This window comes from Protopterus annectens, chromosome 16.part0 (genome assembly GCF_019279795.1).
Source record: "Protopterus annectens isolate FY-2018-M chromosome 16.part0, PAN1.0, whole genome shotgun sequence".
Lineage (NCBI taxonomy): Eukaryota > Metazoa > Chordata > Ceratodontiformes > Protopteridae > Protopterus > Protopterus annectens.
Window position 1 is genome coordinate 576,255,306 of NC_056750.1, and position 19,980 is coordinate 576,275,285.

Genomic DNA, 19,980 nt, shown 5'->3' on the forward strand with positions numbered 1-19,980 from the left:
CGAGATGATGAGAGCATGCTGTCTAGGATGTCAGCTCCACACACGGGTACCGATACTCTTCATGCACAGACCTCTGTTTCAGCACAATCTCTCTGTCTCAGCAGCAGAGACCTGCAGCCTCAGGAGCCCCCATTGGGTGGCCCGCAGTCTTCTGAGACCTCCCCAGAATACCCTTCTGAGGAGCCCCATTGGAACAGGATATGCAAGAGGAAGCATGTAGACTCCCCGGATGAGTCCATCACCTTGGACACTTACCTCGAGGAGTCAGAAGGGTCCCCTAGGTTGTCCTCTGATGATATCTCCTTTGTAGATATCTTAGAGATCATGAAGCAGAGAGGCAGCTGGCCCACTGGCACCCCTTATGATGAGGAGTCAGTATACCTGAAGGCTTTTGGGTCTCAACCTTCAGCCTCTTGGGTGTCTCCACCTTTTGATGAGCTCCTGGACCTAGTTAGTCAAAAGGTGTAGGAAACTTCTGATGCTATGGAACCAGTCCCCGGAAGACCCAACAAATTTCTCTCAGCCCCCAAAGAGAAAGAGTTCTTGACCAAAAGTGTGCCTGTAGATGCCATGGTGGTGGCGGCAGCTACAAAGAAGGAACTAGCATTGACTTCTACATCTGTCCATCCACTGAACAAGGAGTCTCGAACAATGGATAGATAAGGGAAGCGTATCTTCTCTTCAGTGGTTTTTACTCTCAGATTGCTGAATTACCTCACGCATTTTACTAGGCTTCAAAGAGATCTCCTAAAGGAACTAGGAGATACTCTCCAAGGTACAGCAACTGAAGGAGTCCCGGAGAAAGTTACTGCTCAGTTGTCCACCTTAAACTCCATTGTTAAGTCCTCCATGAGGCTGATATCCTATGCATCAGATGGAGTGAGTAGGGCAGTGGGTTCAGGAGTTTCCCTTAGGAGACACTCCAGGATGTACTTATGTAATTTTGCGGAGCCCTTCAAATCTACTTTTACCAATGTCCCCTTCGACAGTTCCTCTTTGTTTGGACCAAAGGTAAAAGATACACTCACCAGGTGCGAACAGGAATGGAAAACTCTCTCTGCCATTGGAGTACGTTTTACCATCCCTTCTAGACCATACCCCAGGGGTCAGAGAGGTAGGAAAATGTGGTTCATGAAATCCCAGAGATTTGTCCCTGAAGCACAGGGTGATTCCTCCTTCAGAGGCAGAGGAGCAGGAGCTAATGGTAGACATCGCCCTAGAGGCGGGGGGGGGGGTCTGAAAAACTAGGGTGGCCGCGATTCCTTTCTTGGTCAGCACTCCTGAAGTGGGGCCTGGCTGCACCTCTCTGGAGCCAGTCGGAGCTCGTTTATCTTTGTATCCAGAAGCCTGGCTCAACATCACCCAAGACAAGTGTGTACAAATAATAATCACCAGAGGATACTCCATGCCCTTCTTTCTTCCAACTCACACCCTAAGAAGATCCCAGATGTTCCACCCAATCACAGGGATCAAGCAACCATAGAGGTTCAAAAGTTGCTTGCAAAGAGAGTCATCCAAACTGTCCCCGCAGACCAGATAGGATTCGGAACTTACTCCATATTCTTTTTAGTGCCAAAACGAACAGGGGACCGGAGGCCCATTTTGGACCTCAGCAAATAAAATGAATCAGTAAAGTAGTCCAGGTTCCAAATGGTAACCCAGCAGTCTATCCTCCCTCTGTTAGAGAAAGACAATTGGATGTGCTCCATAGCCCTCCAAGATGTGAACTACCACATCAAAATGGACAGAGCATCAAAGAGTCATCTATGCTTCTGGCTGGGAGCCAGTCATTACCAATGTCGTGCTCTGCCCTTTGGCCTCATCACAGCCCCCAGGGTGTTCACCAAATGCATGGCGATAGTGACAGCTCACTTGAGATGCCTTGGAGTCCAAGTGTTTCCGTACCTGGACGACTGGCCCCTGACCGCCACCACCAGGCACCTACTCCTACAAGCCAAGGATTCAATAGTCCAGCTCTGGACCCAGCTATGAATTACGATAAATTGGGAAAAGTCTGCCTTGTCACCCTCTCAATTTGTGACTTTTATAGGTGCAGAAATAGACACAGTCACTATGATGGCTCATGTTCCTGCAGACAGAATTCAAAATATCAGACAACAGATATACAGCTTACTTCCTCAACACAGAGTCAAGGCCAAGACAGTGCTGAAACTTTTAGGGACCATGGCTTATACTATAACTCTAGTTCCACTAGCCAGACTACATATGCGAATCCTTCAATAGCTACTCTTTTCCCAGTGGTCTCTTCAACAACCGCCTTTGTCTCATCATATTCTAATAATGGAATCTTGCAAAAAGGACCTTCATTGGTGGATTCAGCCTAATCAGCTGAAGACAGGAACACCCTTCCTTCCTCACCAAACCGTTGCTACTGTGACCATGGATGCCTCCCAGATACGGGGGGGGGGGGGGGGGAGTATTATCTAGGCAGGACTGTCCAAGGCACATGGCAAAATCATGAGGCTCACTTGCATATCAATGTCCTAGAGATGAGAGCAGTGCTACTAACGTTGCAAGCACTTCACGACTTTCTTCCTCTAGGGACGATAGCAATCCAATTGGACAATATGTCAGTGTTATGGTATTTAAACAAGCAAGGAGGAACCAGATTTTACCCCCTATGTCAAGAGGCTCTTCGTGTTTGGCAGTGGGCGATATCTTCTCAGCGCTTTCTAGTAGAAACGCATATTCCCGGGACAACCAATGTGATAGCAGACAAGCTCAGCAGGGCAATCTTGATGCCGCATGAGTGGACTCTGAATCAGAAAGTCACGGAGCAGATTTTCTGCAAATGGGGAAAGCCTTGCTGCAATCTGTTTGCCAGTCCAATCAATGCCAAATGCAGCAGCTACTTCTCCCTTATTCCCCCTCCGGGGGAGTCACCGAGAGATCACTTGTTCACAATTGGCCTCTGGGACTTCTTTATGCATTTCCCCCCTTTCTGCTTATATCGAAAGTGATCCAGAAAGCAAAGTCCTTGGGAAGCAAAATGATTCTGATCACTCCTTACTGGCCTCATCAGATTTGGTTCCCCTTTCTCGGGCCTCATCTCTTAGATGATCCATGGACTCTGGACCCAGTTCCAGACCTCTTGACACACTTGTCAGGTTCCCTTCACCCCTGCCTCCACACCCTCAACTTGACAGCATGGCTGCTCCACTTCCATCCCTAGTCAGGCTTCATGATTTTTCACCTGCAGTGACCCATATCCTCACGTCTTCCCACAAACCTTCCACGAGGAAATTATACGCTAGCAAATGGAGAAGATTTTCTATCTGGGCAAAAGAGAAAAATGTAGATCCTTACATGGCATCCATTCCCTTGGTGTTAGAATTCCTTACTGAATTTTTCCATCAGGGATTAGCTGCTGCTACAGTTAAAGTTCAACTGGCAGTGATATCCAATTTTCATTTGGGACAACATGAGCCTAATCTGATGGCTCACAGATTGTGTAAAACTTTCCTTAAAGGCACTACCTTGCTAAGACCTCCCTTTCAAGAACCTGTATCTCCTTTGGATCTAAATTTTGTTCTGTCCAAACTTACTTCACTGCCTTTTGAACCCACGCATTCTTGTGAACTGAAGTTCCTGCCTTGGAAGACCATTTTTCTAGTAGCTGTTACATCCGCTAGAAGGGTGTCAGAGTTACAAGCACTGTCAGTCAAACCTCCTTACTTGATTTTTCATAGAGACAGAGTTTCACTTCATACAAACCCTTCGTTCATCCCCAAAGTTTGCTCTCAGTCTAATTTGAACCAAACTATTGAACTGCCAGTATTTATTCCTAATCATTCAACAGTGCAGAATATAAATTTCAGCAACTTGATGTACACAGACATTTATGGCTCTATCTACATAGAACCAAGGAACTTAGAAAATCAGACCAATTGTCCGTATCCTTTTCTGAAACTAGGATAGGTCTGCCAGTCTCTAAGGTAACTCTATCAAACTGGATTTCCAACTGTATCTCATTTATCTACTCTTCCAAAGGAAAGGAACTTCCGTTTAAAATTAAGGCTCATTCTACCAGATTCCTATCCACATGTGCTCCTTTCAAGCCAGAGTCCCAATTGACAGTATTTGTGCCACAGCAACTTGGGCTACCCCTCATACCTTTATTATTCATTACAAATTAGATGTGACCTCAAGGAGTAGAGCTTCCTTTGGTTCCACGGTTCTTAGGAGATTATTCCAGTGAGCCACCCGAGAAAATGGTGCTAGGGACGCTGTCCCATATGTAAGAATGAAGGCAAGATAGGACTACAGAACATAAAGAAGTTATGTACTCAGCATAACGTTCCATGTTTGTAGTCCATCTCGCCCTTCATTCTTATGAATGCACCCACCTACCCCTGTCCATGTATCCTTGGAAGATCTGGAAACAGGATAGTATTGCCTTTGGTAGGGTGGAGACCTTTCATCTTTGTTGTTCCTTGTGGAAAACTTTTCTATCACTTTTATAGTCAGCAGCAAAGAAGATCTGGGGATTCTTACTAGTGCATTATGGGATACCCACCTTGCCATGAGCCAACTGAGAGACTTTGAGCTTTGTAATCGGCTGAGTCGGAGCCAAGGATCTGCTCCGAACCCATATGTAAGAATGAAGGGCGAGATGGACTACAAATATGGAACGTTATGGTGAGTACATAACTTCATTTTTTTCACTGTTTAAATATTGGCTACTGTTCTTAATGTGTATTTATAAAGCTCTCTTAGCAGACACAGGATGTAAAATGTCTGAATATTATTGAGTGCCCAGTACTGTGAATGGTGATACTAAAGTAATTTTGAATTACACTAATGTTTTAACCATATGGATATAACTATCCGTGGTGGTGGTGCTGCGGTAGCGTTGTCGCCTCACAGTAAGACGCTGTCCAGTTCGATTCACAGCTAGAGCGTCTTCTGCGTGGAGACATGTGTGAATGGGCGTACCTTCGTTGAAGGTTGTGCGTCAGGGCTGGTAACTCGGCACGTAAAAATCAACTACCAATCATTAGCGGACTGGAGTTCCGCTGTGGCGACCCCTAACTGGGAAAAGCCGAAAGACACAAACAAACAGCTTTACAGCAACTAACAGCCTATAATCACCCTGAAGACAAACACAGCTTTTGCACAGTTTTTCAAGTTTTAATTCACTGCATTGCATTTCACAAAAAGAATACTCACTAAAACCTGTTTTGCTGACTGGAAACATTTTTACAAATCAAAATGTTTTGAGTCCCCTGCCTCCTCATGCATAAAGGTTGTGCACCCATGTTTCACACTTGAAATTTGTAAAAACCAAAGTGTTGTTGCAAGTCAGAGAAAAGGGAAATTTCCTCATGACAATGTCTTGGAGTTTTGATTGCCATGTTATTGGCTGTACTGCAGCAAACGACACTCAGTGCTCCCAAAGGAAGTACTAACATGTCTTGAATGGAAACATCAGGGTCTTCCACAGAGGTTTTACAGCATTCCAGGCAGCCCTCTTGTCAAATTAGCCCAATCATAATTAAGATGTGATGTAATACTTTAGTCTACTTCTTTGGACTGCACTGTATCCAAGATACACTGATTTACATTTCATGTTTTTTGTGGCTGGATCATCATTGATACAGAATAACTGTCACATTATGACCACTCTCATAATTCCTAGAATTGTTTGAATGTTGTATATGTCTTATATTACATAAACTACTAATCTCAGGATTATAGATATTCCAGGCCACTTCTGAATATTGTGCCTGAAGATTCAAAAAACAGAACTTCTGTGCTATCCTGACATCACTGTGCTCCTCAACATTTGTTTCCTTAAAAATTCTGAACAGAGCAGCACATATTGGAGAGGGAGAATGAAGGCTCAGAATTAGGGCCAGTTTTAAATATTCTAGTTCACTTAAAACATTAAAAGAATAATAAATTTTGCACTAACAAGCATTTTCTGTAGCATGTATAAAACTGAAATGTCCAACATTATTCAGTAATTTGAGAACAAAAAAAAGAAGAGCGAGCTGTAAAACCAAAATCCAACCGTTTATTAGTGTGAGGCAGGCACTTGTTTGCATGAAAGCCCTCACACTAAGAAACGGTTGGATTTTGGTTTTACAGCTCGCTCTTCTTTTTTTGTTCTATGGTTTGTGAATTTGATTTGGATTATTCAGTAATTTCCCATAAAATCAACATTTTATAAGGGAAAGGGCAAAATCAGGGACATTTGAGGGGTATGGACATCACTTGGATCAATATTCCTTTTTTAAAATTTCTATAACTTTTTACCATCTCTCAGGCAGTATAAATCCGATTCCATACTCCAAAAATGTCTGCGCCAAGTACATCAGGTAAATAGTCTGTTGTGTTATATGAACCTTCCAAGATTTTAAATGTCTTATATCAAGTTATTACATTGTAAACTGCAACAAAGTTCACAAACTTTAAACTGAAAAGCAGTTACTAGTACTAAAATGTTTCTGTGAAATCTCATCTTAAAACTCACCAAAAGGGAATCAGTAGCACACAATAAATCCATAGGATTGCAGCAATACAGTCAACGGCACATGAAGCATTATACTAATTTTATATGGGAAACTCATATAGACAGAATATATTACTCACATCCTCATTTTTTGTTTGCATTTATATGTTTAAAAAATTTATTTGATGGTGTTTTAATTTAGGCTATAAGTTTGGTTTTATAGTTCAGTTAGCCTATTGATTATTGGTAACCATGAACGTATGAAATTTAAAGTTATTTTTCACAAATAAGTTTTAGTTATATTTCTTCACATATTTTTTTTTATTGTATTCCAATAAAAAAAAATATGTAGCTATTAATATCACTACTCAAGTTAGGAACCGCCAAGTGTTTCCATAGAGACAGCCACTGCCTCCTTTATTAGGCTTTCAAACCCTTTCATGCTGAAATTATTTGGACTGTCAGCAGTTTGTCTGTGAACAACCTTTCATGTATTTCAGCATCAGTTGCCCTAATGAGGTAATGTCATTTGTCATGACATGATGGATGATTGGCTAGAAGTACAAGAAAAAAATAAAAGAAATGCTGTGGTTTCTTCTTAATGTACATTTCAAATCAGTCTATCCATTTACTCAAGTTATACATGATTTAGAAAATTAGGTTTAATTAAACAGCTATGTTACTGATTATTGTTTGCCACTGAAAGCTTTACAAAGCTTAAATCATATGTAAAGCTATAGTAATTGCAAATTATGCACAATGGAAGTTAAAATGCTAACTGTTAATTATCATGTAAAAAGTAAAATATTTGAAAAGGGAATAATATATATGTTAGACACCAAACCTGTAACAATGCATTGTGAACACAATGCATACTTAAGCATACATTTTAATTTAAACTATATTACTGTTCAACTGCTTAGCTTTGGTTGATTGAAATGTTGGCTAGTTGACAAAAATGACTTTCATTTTAAAAAGAGAGTTAAAGTCTGGTGAATAATATGAGGATTTTAATGATTGGAGATTGGTCTGCAAAAGGGCTAACAGTCTAAGCAACGAAGACAGAAGTGAACAAATGCCAGTGAAACCTATTTCAGTGCTCAGGCTTAAAGTTATAGGAGGTGACAAAGGTGGTTACCAATGGGATGGAGAATCTATACTGTGGTACATGTAAGGACCTGGAAACTGTTAGGATAGGAGGTGCATAGAGAGTTTACGGTAGCAGGTTGGACTCAGAATTCCAAGAAGTATTACCTATGTCAGCAGTAAGCACACTAAAGAAAGTGAGGATAAGGAAGTCTGGTGACTGACTGGTGGTGGACAGGGAGAAGGTTGATGGGAGCGATACAGTTACTGACAGAGAAAGAGAAAATGGACATTATTGGTGTCACTGAAACTGTCGCCATGGAGCAGAGTGAGTGAATAAGTATAAGTGGCACAGGAGTGACAGAGAAGGGAGAGACAGAGGCAGAATATCGATCTGTGCCAAAGAAGGCATGAAACGTTAGGTCTGAGAGAAGGAAGAATACCATCCCCATGATGAGACAAAGGAAGAGAGCAGGGCCTGAACATAGCATAAATTCCCTGCTGCTTTTACACTGTAAAGGATGGAATGCTGGTAGATACAATGTATCAAGTTATATTAAGGGAGGAGGATGAGAGACCCAAGGACAGAATAAAGGAGTGGGGTAAGACAAAGAGGAATCTAGCAACGGGTGATATGAATCTTTAAGAAGTGGTGTCGGAGATTCTGATTTGCAAGCTAGAGAGTGGGAGTCTGGAAAAGTCTTGTACCATGACAGTTGTGACTAGGATAGGGAATGGGAGCTGCTGACCTTGTTACAAGCTGTCAAAGGAGCAATCAACAGGTACCAACAGTGTGAGAATGCAGTTCCAGCATCTGTTTAGGAATGCTGATACTGGAAGAAAAAACAGTACAAAGAGTTGAGCAGAAGGGTGAAATGCTGGTGAACACAGCAAAGGCACATGATGAATGGGTGTTTGTAGTATGTATTAACAGAAAAAAATAGAATTGGAGGAATGTGACACAAAAAAGGAGAGAAAGACAAACCTGTGAAAGCCAACAGAAAATGAGAAGGAGATCTTGGAAGACTGGGGAAGAAAAGCAGAAGAATGGAATGACTATTTCACTTCAGTCTTTACTGAAGAAGGTAACACAAGGGATCACCTTTGACAGAGAATCAGAACAAAGTGTGAAGGTACTGAATAGACAGCAGCAAAAACAGGACAAGTGTTGAGCAGAAAATGGATTCCCTAGGGCAAAGGATAAAGCAAAGGGACCAGATGGGCAGCCTGTCAGGGTCCTCAAGAGTCTGGTAGTATGCCAGTAGAACCTCTGAGTTTTTTCCTGTTCACTGGCCCTTGCAGAAGTGACTTATGGCAGGGGTACTAAAACTATCTTAACCTGTTGGTGGGAGGGGCAGTAGGAAATATTCAGAAAAGTATTTGGTCTGTTATCTTAATGAACAGTGACAGGCAATGATATGGAAAGAATATTGTGGTAAAGACTGGTTGTTTTCCTAAAGGACAACATATCTGAAGTAGCAATCAACATGGGTTTGTAGACAAGAGAAACTGTCAAAACTGATCCAATTGTAAAAGAAACCATGACAAGAGAGTACAAGTCAGACGCATATCCAGGTTGGGGCGAAGGAGGTGTTACCAGCAGTGCTGAATGGGTGAATGGGCAGTACCGCCAGCATTCATTTAGTATTGCATGTTCACAAATCAGCTTCTGGGGTCACAGTTCTTTAAATGAATGAGTTTGGGGCAATACCGATAGAGGTCTCATGGGATCATCCTGTCATTTTTCAATTTTTATTATGCAGTAGTTCCTCAAATTCCTCAAATTTGGATTTCCACAAGAACCACATATGTGTAAAAGTAATTCTATCTGTTCTACTTACCTTCTCTTTTTCTTGTAAATTATGCTTTCCATACAAATGCATTTTCATAATCACCCACCACTACCCATTCTTTTTTCCATACTTTTCACTGTAGTATTACAAAAATTCTTTGGCCTAACAAAATACATAAAAAATGCTCAGCAGTCTCCTCCCTGCTGTATATCATGTCTTCTTTCTTTTTGCTTATATTTCCTTAAACCTTTAATAGTTAATTTATTTAACAAAACGCTCCGTAAAAGCCTTTCTTTACCCATGTCTTTCCTAACCTTATACATTTCAATAAATTATCTTATCTATATAAACTCACTATAATTTTTCAAATCACTGTTTTCCTTTTCCTACTACTTCATCTTCCATTTTCCATATAACACTTTGTACTATATTTTTTCCATTTTGTACTCTAAATTCACTAAACTCCTTTTCCACTCACCCGTCATTGTTCAATAATTCCCATAATTAAAGTATAAAAGCTTACCCAACCAACTTTCCTTTTCACCTCCAATTATATTTTAAACTTGAAACATATGTAACAAAGCCAAATATGCAACTCAGTTAATCAATCCCAAATCATCATTCTTTTAGCCTGGAACACCATCATCTTCTTCTTCTTCTTTTGGATTTTCCCGGTTAGGGGTCACCACAGTGGAACAATGGTCTGCAGAACAATTGGCAGGGGGCCAATTTAGAGTGTCCAATCCAACGACAGCATGTCTTTTGGATGTGGGAGGAAACCAGAGCACCTGCAGGAAACCAACACAACCACAGGGAGGGCACGCAGACTCCACACGGAAGGCAACCTAGGCGAGAATCAAACCGGAGAACTTCTTGCTGTGCGGCAGTAATGGTAACTACTGCACCACCATGGCTGCCCTCAGCCTGGAATATCATATTATTTTATAATCAGTCTCCACTAACACCTTTTCCTTACATGCTAAAAATTAATAGACTCCATCTAAACAAGGTAATTTACCTAAGGTCACTGAGCTTTCTTTTGTCAGTTAACATAAATCCTTTCCAGATCTGAACTGCTTCTTTTATTTCTGTCAGTCTGAACTCCCACTGCCTATAAACAGCATTCTAAATCCCAAATTCAGCATTCTAAATCCCAAACTCATTTCCCAATAATTACCTCAATAATGTTTTAATAAAATAAATGCCCTGCAACATAACAGTAACACAACAACTCCAACTCTTCTCTTTACTTAATACTAGTGTTTGCAAACACTTCTCTACCGCCTTCATTACATCTTTAACTCATATTAACTATGATAGCAAACTCATCTGCATACACTAATATTAAAGTTAACTGTACCACATCCTTGTAATTTACCCCTCATACACTCGACTTCTGCATGCTCCTGATGCTCCTGCCCCATAGCAGTATTTGCCACCCCACAGATACCTTACCAAAATCCATTTTAATATTTTTATCAACCTGTCCATTCACCAGGAACTTTAACCAAGTACTATCACAGAACTTCTTATCCAAAGATACTATAGCTTTCATTTACTACATATGCCTTCAGTATCTCCCACAAATGCTTGCGGTTAACATTATCTATTTCACTCTACATTTCTGTATTATATTTCTTTAACATAATAATCTGCCACATTTCATTATTTCCCCACTTCCTAGCCAAAAGATCATTAGCTGTTTCTATGCCCCTCATGCTACATCCCTCCATCTTAACAAATTTTCCTCAAAAAAATATTCTTTTTCACCTTTTATAAGTATCTCCGCCTTACAAGTATATTGCATTTATCTAATCTGAATACCATCACCACTTAAACACATTGTGCCACTCAGTTCCACTACTTTTTCAAATGCTAAGTGCAGACAAGCCAATAAAAGACAGAAAACCCATAAAAGAGTTTATCTCAAAAATCATTCCTCCTTTTAACTTCTTTTTGCAGGGGGGCAAGCTCCCTCTTGTACCCCCCACTCCCAACCTTATATATACCAGTTCTGAGATCACCATACCTCAGAGAAAAGGGAATATTCCAAGAAATGGCCTCTTGGACTTAATGAATGCAAGTCCAGTCTTTCTATCATTCAGTCTCCGTATTTTGAGACTTGCACTAGTAGGTCCTGACATTTCAAATGATTACTCTTTTTCAAACTGTCTGGTCTTTTCCCTGTTTATTTTCTTTCCACTTTTGTGCTATTCTCCTTCTCCTTCTTTCTCTCACTTTCTAGGTGCAGATATTTTCTTTTATACTTTCGTCATACCATGTTCACCATTCTTTCCACTTTGTATAAAATGGCCTCATACTTTGTTCTTCAACTAATCTTGCCCTCTTCTTCCTCAAGCAATTAAAAGTGGTACACAAACATACACACATAACTCTTTTCTTTCTTTCATAATGTGTATATTGTCCCAAAGCAATACCCATATCACTCTATGATCTGAGAAACCAATCGCCTTTACCCTGTCAACTTCCACATCTCTTTTAAAAACAACAAAAAACTCTTTGTTTTCAAGGCATTCATTTTAAACATATACTTGTTTTCTTTACAAACATTTAATTCAGTCATTTGCAACATGTCTCTACATTTCTTAATGCCAGTATTCACTTTTTTCCTTGTTCTGATATCAGCTGTAATCCCCCACTGCTGTTTCCATATTCAGCATGCCATTATTTCCTTCACTAATCAAAATACTGCAATCCCTGAATATGCAAACAGCATTGTTACTCTCACCATCCTTTGTCTAATCTTGCAATCAAGAACTACATTTCTCCCTGGATCAGTTGTTGATGTATGCAGCATTTTGAATATCCACTGTTAAAGTCAGCCACCCCTGAATATTATTTTTTTACCCTAATGCCTACCACTTCTTTCCCTGTTTTTGAAACTGCTTTTGCTGCTTCTCAATGAAGGTCTTCAGATCTATTGAAAATTATATCCATTTTAAAATTTCTTACCCCATTCCTATGTCACCAAACATCTTAGTTCACTTTTAATACTTCTCAGTTTAAGGATAACATAAACATGCCTCTTTTCTAGCTTTTAAGTTTTCTTAAAGTCATTTATCTTTCTCCTTCTATGTCTTACCCTATTTTATGTACTATCTGTATACTGTCCTGTGATTTCACTAGTTTCATCTTCCTCTTTCACCCTTTTTTTTCTTGTAGAGCTTTATACTTAGTTTCAAGTTCAAAATCCGAAACCTTTCCAATAAATGCATTGTCGTTTTCCTCTCCATTTTATACTGCCATGACCTTTTACTTCTTAAAATAATATCCCTTCTTCAAAAATATATATCAATATCAGCAGCAGATGGTTTTGGTGCATCTTCACATTCACTGGTTTCCTGCAAACATTTTGAACATTTCTTTTTACAATTCTTTACTGTATGACATCTTTGTCCTTACTGGTTTTGTCTTTTTTTGTCACACTCATTTGTATGAAGCATATCACAACCAAAAATGGCACAATTTGCTTGAGCTGAATATTTGACTGTATCCCCTTTCCTGTTTAATATAATTACAGATGACATGAGCTGCAGTTTATTTTTCAACATTCCCAGGCCCCATTCCACAAATATCTGTAATGTAACTTCCTTCTTATGGTATCATCAGCCCTCCCACACACACCAAAGGAGAAAAAAATATATTTCCTCAGAAACTTCATTTGTTCTGAAGTGGACATTTTTTCCAAACCTTTATAGCAGAAAAAAAAATGACAGTGTGTGTTTTCCATTCAACCCATCAACAAGTTGACATGTTGAACTGCAAAAAAAAATTGTACAGCTGATCAAAAATCAGCTGTTCGTATGTACCAGCTTTTCTACTGTGGGAAATCATGGCACAGTGGGGATCTGCTAATTTACCCCTTCCCCACAGTTCTGCAGTCTCAGAGCTGGTATACATAATTAGCAGGCAGTGCATGGAAAACCTACCCCCCTGGAAAAAAGTAGATTTTCTATAGTTTTGAATCATTTGTAAATCAAAGTGTTTTGGTGTATGACTTAGCACTTGTAGTTTTGATACTTTAAGTGTCTATCATACATATATATATATATATATATATATATATATATATATATATATACACGCACATGTATTTTTGTCTTATATATATATATATATATATATGTGTGTGTGTGTGTGTATATATATATATATATATATATATATATATATATATATATACACATACATACATATATATACACATACAATTATAAGAATACATGCCTTTTTTCTAATTAGTGTGAAATTGTTCTGTTGATTTGAATGCCTCAATTGTAAGTTGAAACATTGCTCATTCCCTATATTTATTAAGAGGTGACTATTCAGGAACCCTAAATCCCAAAATCTCCACCACACTGTATACGATCATGTAGCTATTGATAAGTACACCTCCTTTTCAGAACTCACATAAGCATGTCTTCATTTTTGCAGTGGTATTTTTTTCCACACTTGTTTACCTCTGAAAACAATCTTTTCCCATGGCATTTCTGCTGTATTCCTTTGACAGTGTGTGGTATTAGTGACTGCACTATGCCTGAACGTGCAGGTTAAGTTGCTTCCAAATGACAGTTAAGTACACAGCCTACTGAGCATCATATTACCCACATACTTGTTATGTATCTTGTAAACCTGTAGGTATGCTGACTCCTACTTAGTGATATACTTCTCTAAACTCAACTGTATTTTGTTTCTATATCTGCTTATAACTATTAATAAGAAGTATGAAAACAATAAGTGAGTCCAACAAAGCACAGCCACGAAGTAAAATCCAAGATCCTTTACTTGTAAACGTTTTCGTGTTCAAAATTACATACACTTCTTCAGACAAGTTACTTTGGAACCTCTTGTGAGTTTAAATACACTCACATACCCTGATAATTGTTTAATTTTAATTAATTAACTAAACAATCCATCAATCAATCAATAAACATATACATTCACATTCATTCAGCCCTTTTAAAGGCGCAACTGTTTCAGCATTAAATATATCAAATATTTAAACAAACAGTAAAATTTATATATAAATTAAATAGTTGATATAGGTACACAAATGTCACTTAAGGAAATTTATTTTTTTAAAAATATTCACATAAGGAAAAATACCTCTAAAGAATTCCTTAATGACAAAATCCCTTAGTAAATAAATTCATCAATAATTATATCAAACAGTAAATGCATAATAAATAATAAATAATAAATAATGATACGATTAATGTACGCAATCTCTAAGGGAGTTATAACTAATGCCCTAGCAAAACATATTATGGAAAATAACAACCATAGTTTTTTGTTCAATGTGGTCCAAAAAATCGAAATTAACCCTAGGGGTGGGCCATGGCACCTTAAATTGGAAGAAAGTGAGTTGCTATGGCAACTTAAAACAAATGCTTATGCGTACCCAGGGATTAATAGGACGTGTTCCATTAAATGTCTCCTAAAGCAAAAGGCTCTCAATAGGTAAATCTTTAGACCACCATAAGAATAATGTATTAACATGAACATTATTAATAATTAATAAATAATTTAAAAATAATAACTAGTCATTCTTCATGTAGTTAAGTTATTGGAATGAGAAAAGCTAAACTTGATTAATAAGATCATTTATATAGAATGATTAATGGACTAGTTGAATGCACTTGATAACTTATTATTATTATTATTATGTTTATATTTATTTTCATTTTTATTATTATTTTTATTTTTATTTTTATTTTTTATTCCAATTTAAATATAAATATAAATAAATACCGGGCTGTGTAGTGCATTAGTGCATATTTTACTTATTTATTTATTTATATTATTTAACATCTAAGTATGTATAAAATTGATTATAGCTGCATTTTTTCACCCAACTCGCTGAATTTATCATTATTTATTATTTATTATTTATTATGCATTTACTGTTTGATATAATTATTGATGAATTTATTTACTAAGGGATTTTGTCATTAAGGAATTCTTTAGAGGTATTTTTCCTTATGTGAATATTTTTAAAAAAAGAAATTTCCTTAAGTGACATTTGTGTACCTATATCAACTATTTAATTTATATATAAATTTTACTGTTTGTTTAAATATTTGATATATTTAATGCTGAAACAGTTGCGCCTTTAAAAGGGCTGAATGAATGTGAATGTATATGTTTATTGATTGATTGATGGATTGTTTAGTTAATTAATTAAAATTAAACAATTATCAGGGTATGTGAGTGTATTTAAACTCACAAGAGGTTCCAAAGTAACTTGTCTGAAGAAGTGTATGTAATTTTGTACACGAAAACGTTTACAAGTAAAGGATCTTGGATTTTACTTCGTGGCTGTGCTTTGTTGGACTCACTTATTGTTTTCACAGTTTTTAGAACTTTTCGGAGTTTTGTTTGTATTAATAAGAAGTAACCATTTAATGTTTTTGGAAGTTTGTGTACATGCTTGTGCTCTTATGTTGACTGTAAGTCATGAATGAAAGGGGTCATTCAGCAGAAATAAATAAGTAAATACATACGTATGTAACTAAATATGTATTTGCTTCCTGCATCACTATACTCCTTTGTCATGCCACACAATTCATAAGTCTACAACATTATCATAATATGGCAATGAGAGGATCTGGAAGTGTGGAGCCTCCCATTAGCAGGAGCTCAGTTGTATTACTGCACGGGGAGGGGACAGTGCAGCTTTGATCGTAGGTTTTTTGCTGATAGGGTTTTTTGCAGTTTTTCCTCACCATGTAAGAGTTTTCTTTAACCATTGCCCCTTGTAAGCTGTGCTGTGCAAGTCATCAGCAGTGTAGGGATGTTAATGTGGTCAGTAACACTACAACTATAGGTACAAGGTTCGGGTGCTACAATTTATGTAGTCATGACCAGCCCATGCATAATTGGCATAGCGTTTCTGAATCATATATGATGCTGGGAAGAGGGCATTTGAATTTACCCCATCACATATGAATCTGTAAGAGATATAGTACACCATTCTAGTGCATGGAAGGGCCAAGCCATGGTGCACAGTGTTTATGAATCCTACCTTACTTCACTTCCTCAGTCGCTACAGCATTTATGACAGCAAGTGAACATTTATGCTTTCCTGAGATGTTTTATTCTACTACAATGTTGATTTAATGCTGCAGGCAGGCTTTTAGGTAAACTGTGTTTTAATACACCCTTTGGACTTCTGAGTAACCTATGAGATTTGTTACCTTTTTGTTAGCTCAGTTTTTTTAAGAAAAAAATAATGTACTAAGAGTCACTAAAATTTCAAAACACTAACAAGGTAGTTATGCAGGGAAAGAGAACTATGTATGAGTGGCAGGGGCATAAACATGTTAAGTCTGAAACAGTGTTGGAGTATGAGAATATTTGTTTGGATGACACACAAAACACATACATACTTGTGAAGTGCTGGGGAAGGGGACAGCACTAGCTGCAGAAGCAAACAGGAACTTTTTCTTAAACAATTATAAGTAAAACCCCCCCCCCAAAAAACACTTATGTATGATATATATTAGTGCCATGTGAAGTGCATATTTTGTTGACAGCATTATATAGTGAAGAACAGTGTCACTGAGTCACATCATTATTCACTGCTGTACATATCAGCAACAGTGCATGCAACAGCTACGATACTCAGCATAGTAAACATAAGTGAGGCAGTATGTGAAAATACAAATGTTTGCTAATATTGTCATATATGAGTCATCTTCAGTCACTTCATCCTTCACTACCTGTATGAATCCTACTCAACTGTATGAGTGTTTTTGATCTATTTTATTTTAAAAATAAGATAACAGATCACCATGCTCAGCATGGACTGGTTAGTGATATGTTTCATATGTCATCCCAAAACAGCAAAAATATGTATGCTTATGGTAATAATTCATCTGCTTATGGTAATAATTTAACCCACATCCCCTGTTGTTTTTTTCTTATGTCAAAAACTCATATACTTAAGGAATCTCTGTGGATGAGCTGGAGTACTTATCAGGGTGACACTCTTCTCTGCGAAATTCATACTGTCCTCACTTATAAAGAAATTCCTCCTACAGGACTATAGAGAAAAGGTTATGCAACTAAAGCTATTGTACAGGGTTAACAAACAAATTTATATTAGGCCTTCATGCCAACATTTAATATGTAGTGAATATAACAATATGCTTCATCTGCAGTTCTTTTCTGAAGCAAACTAAATCTGTTAGGGGTACATCCTATTGCTTCCTTAATTTCCTAACAACTGTTATTTTTAACTGGTATACTAATGCCATTTTATGTGTTGTTATTCCAAGGGTGAAGATGGCTTTCCAGGATTTAAAGGAGATATGGGTCTGAAGGGAGACCGAGTAAGTATTATGTACTTTTTATTAATAAACAAATGACTCCAGAAAGAAATGTTATACAGATATTTTCTTAAGAGTGAGTGCAAAGTGGACCTTAGTCAAATGAGTTTTACCTGCAAAAGTTCAGAGCTTAACTTCCTTAATTAAGATAAACGCCTCTTAAAGACCGATACAAGCATTAAATAAATATATATTTTTTTTCTTTTACATCACTGACACTAAGTAATTTTAACTGTAACCTACATTGTGTTACTGCTTGTTTTATTAAGACAGGCATTTCAGTTTGGTTCCAAGATTTGAAATTCTATTCATTATCTACAATATTTGTAAAACTGATATCAAAACACACTGAGGTCTACTTAGACATTACCTTTGCTTTATATAACCACTAAAAACAATTGATTTTCTGTTAAGAGAGATGTTTTCAGTCGCAAGATTAACATGTAACTTATCAAAGTATCATGTACAATTCATTCACAAAGTACATGTGATCTTGCCAAAATTAGATAGAGTAATTAAGAATGCATAGTTTCTACCCCGAAACACAGGAAATTTTTGAAAATGATATTAGGCTGGGTTCATAAAGGTTACCACAAAGTGTACACTATATGCACACTTTGTCTACACTTTCTGAATTCAAGAACAGACCTACCACAATGTTTGTGCTGTCTATTCACTCAGAAAAGTGTATACAAAGTGTACATACAGTGTACAGTTTATGGTAACCTTTATGAATCCACACTGTAGCATTTATATATGCCTTTAACAAAAAGTGTAAGCATAAACCCCCAACATTCAATCTTAGGAGTATATTAAATATGTAGGTAACATTACAATAATGCAAATCCACTCAACAATATCTGTCTATAACAAAAAGAGGATTAAGTACTGAAATCTTATAATACTATTCCATTTTTATGCAATGTTAAGAAAATAAATCAATCAATGTTCCATTGTCTGTTTCCCAGGCATTTGACAATTTGTCAACACCAATATATCCAAACTGTAGCACTCCAGAGGCAGGACTGGACACAAAAATGGCCAACACCAATGACTTTTTGGACATTTTCGTGTCTGGCATTGCCGCTGGAGTGCTACAATTTGGATATATTGGTGTTGGCATTTTGGTGCTCCTGTGGTGCCTTTTCCTCCTATTTTTTGGTTTATTTGACAATTTGTGGAAAAAAAACAGTGATGATGTTATTGTTTCTTTTTGACTGCTACATGTGCCAAGCATGAGATAGTTTAAGGTTCCTAATCAAAACTCATGAGTTGTAAATTGCATTCTATATGCCATTCTCATTTCGTGTTTCTTACTATGTTCGACTGTGTGTCTTAATTTGTGACATAGAGCTTTTCTTCATCTCCCTACAATAAAGAAAGTTAGGCAGGTACGTAGATAGACAGATAAAATAAAACTATTATTTTATCAATGGACTTGTGGACGTTACAAGGATTACTGGAGTTACGGTAAAAAAGTTGCTATAAAAGCATAGGTTTTACTTCTCGTTATTAACATCAGCAATTATTTAAATGTTAAGAGAGAGAATTATTTTCTATTTTCTGTATTAGCCGTTAATGTGAGCTTCAGTTCTTTATCCCATTTATTTCTGGTGAATTTCATAAGGTTCTAGGGCAACAGCAGCATAAATGCCATTTGGACTAAGCACATATACACTAAACAAAAAAATAGCTTCAGGTAAAAGCTTTCAACGTATTGTTTCTGGGGGGAAGGTTAAAATCCTTTACAGTCCAATGCAGGGAGTATTGCCCACTATGTTCCTTTACTTCATACAATTAATTCTGTGGTCGTTGTACCATGATGGGGGACGACATCCTTCCAGCAGCAAAATTTGAAAAATCAGTTTTGAACTTTTGGCTAGAATGTCACCTTTTATGAAAACATTTACTCTCTTGTCATGAATAAAGCACAAGTGCTAAAACAAACTCCAGTAATTGTAACAGCTACTATTAACTCATTCTGAGATGGTCAATAGCTTGGATTCATGGTAAATTCATCATGAATTCATGCATTACTAGAAAAATAAACATCTGTTGCTCTTTTCTGGTAACACATGCTTTTATGATGAATTTACCCTGAATGTCAGTTCAGTAAAAGTTACTGCATCACATCTGTGTTCCAGTGTATTTGTGTTTTCTGTTACTGTAACAATACAGCATTTTATACTTTTCTTCCATAGAGCTGAGCTTACTGCATATTTTGCATAATCATTTGGAAGTGGACCTGCATACAGACATTACATTTTAGGTTCCT

General features: G+C 37.4%; 1 protein-coding gene across 2 annotated transcripts in view; it reads left to right on the top strand.

Annotated features, from left to right (window-relative positions):
• Window positions 1–19,980, top strand: part of COL5A1 (collagen type V alpha 1 chain) — a 1,013,097-nt gene that overhangs the window by 753,271 nt on the left and 239,846 nt on the right. For both annotated transcript variants that reach the window (XM_044058757.1, XM_044058756.1), the window contains exon 29: window positions 17,655–17,708. In XM_044058757.1, coding sequence (XP_043914692.1) covers window positions 17,655–17,708 — 54 coding nt within the window. The remainder of the gene's footprint in view (window positions 1–17,654; window positions 17,709–19,980) is intronic.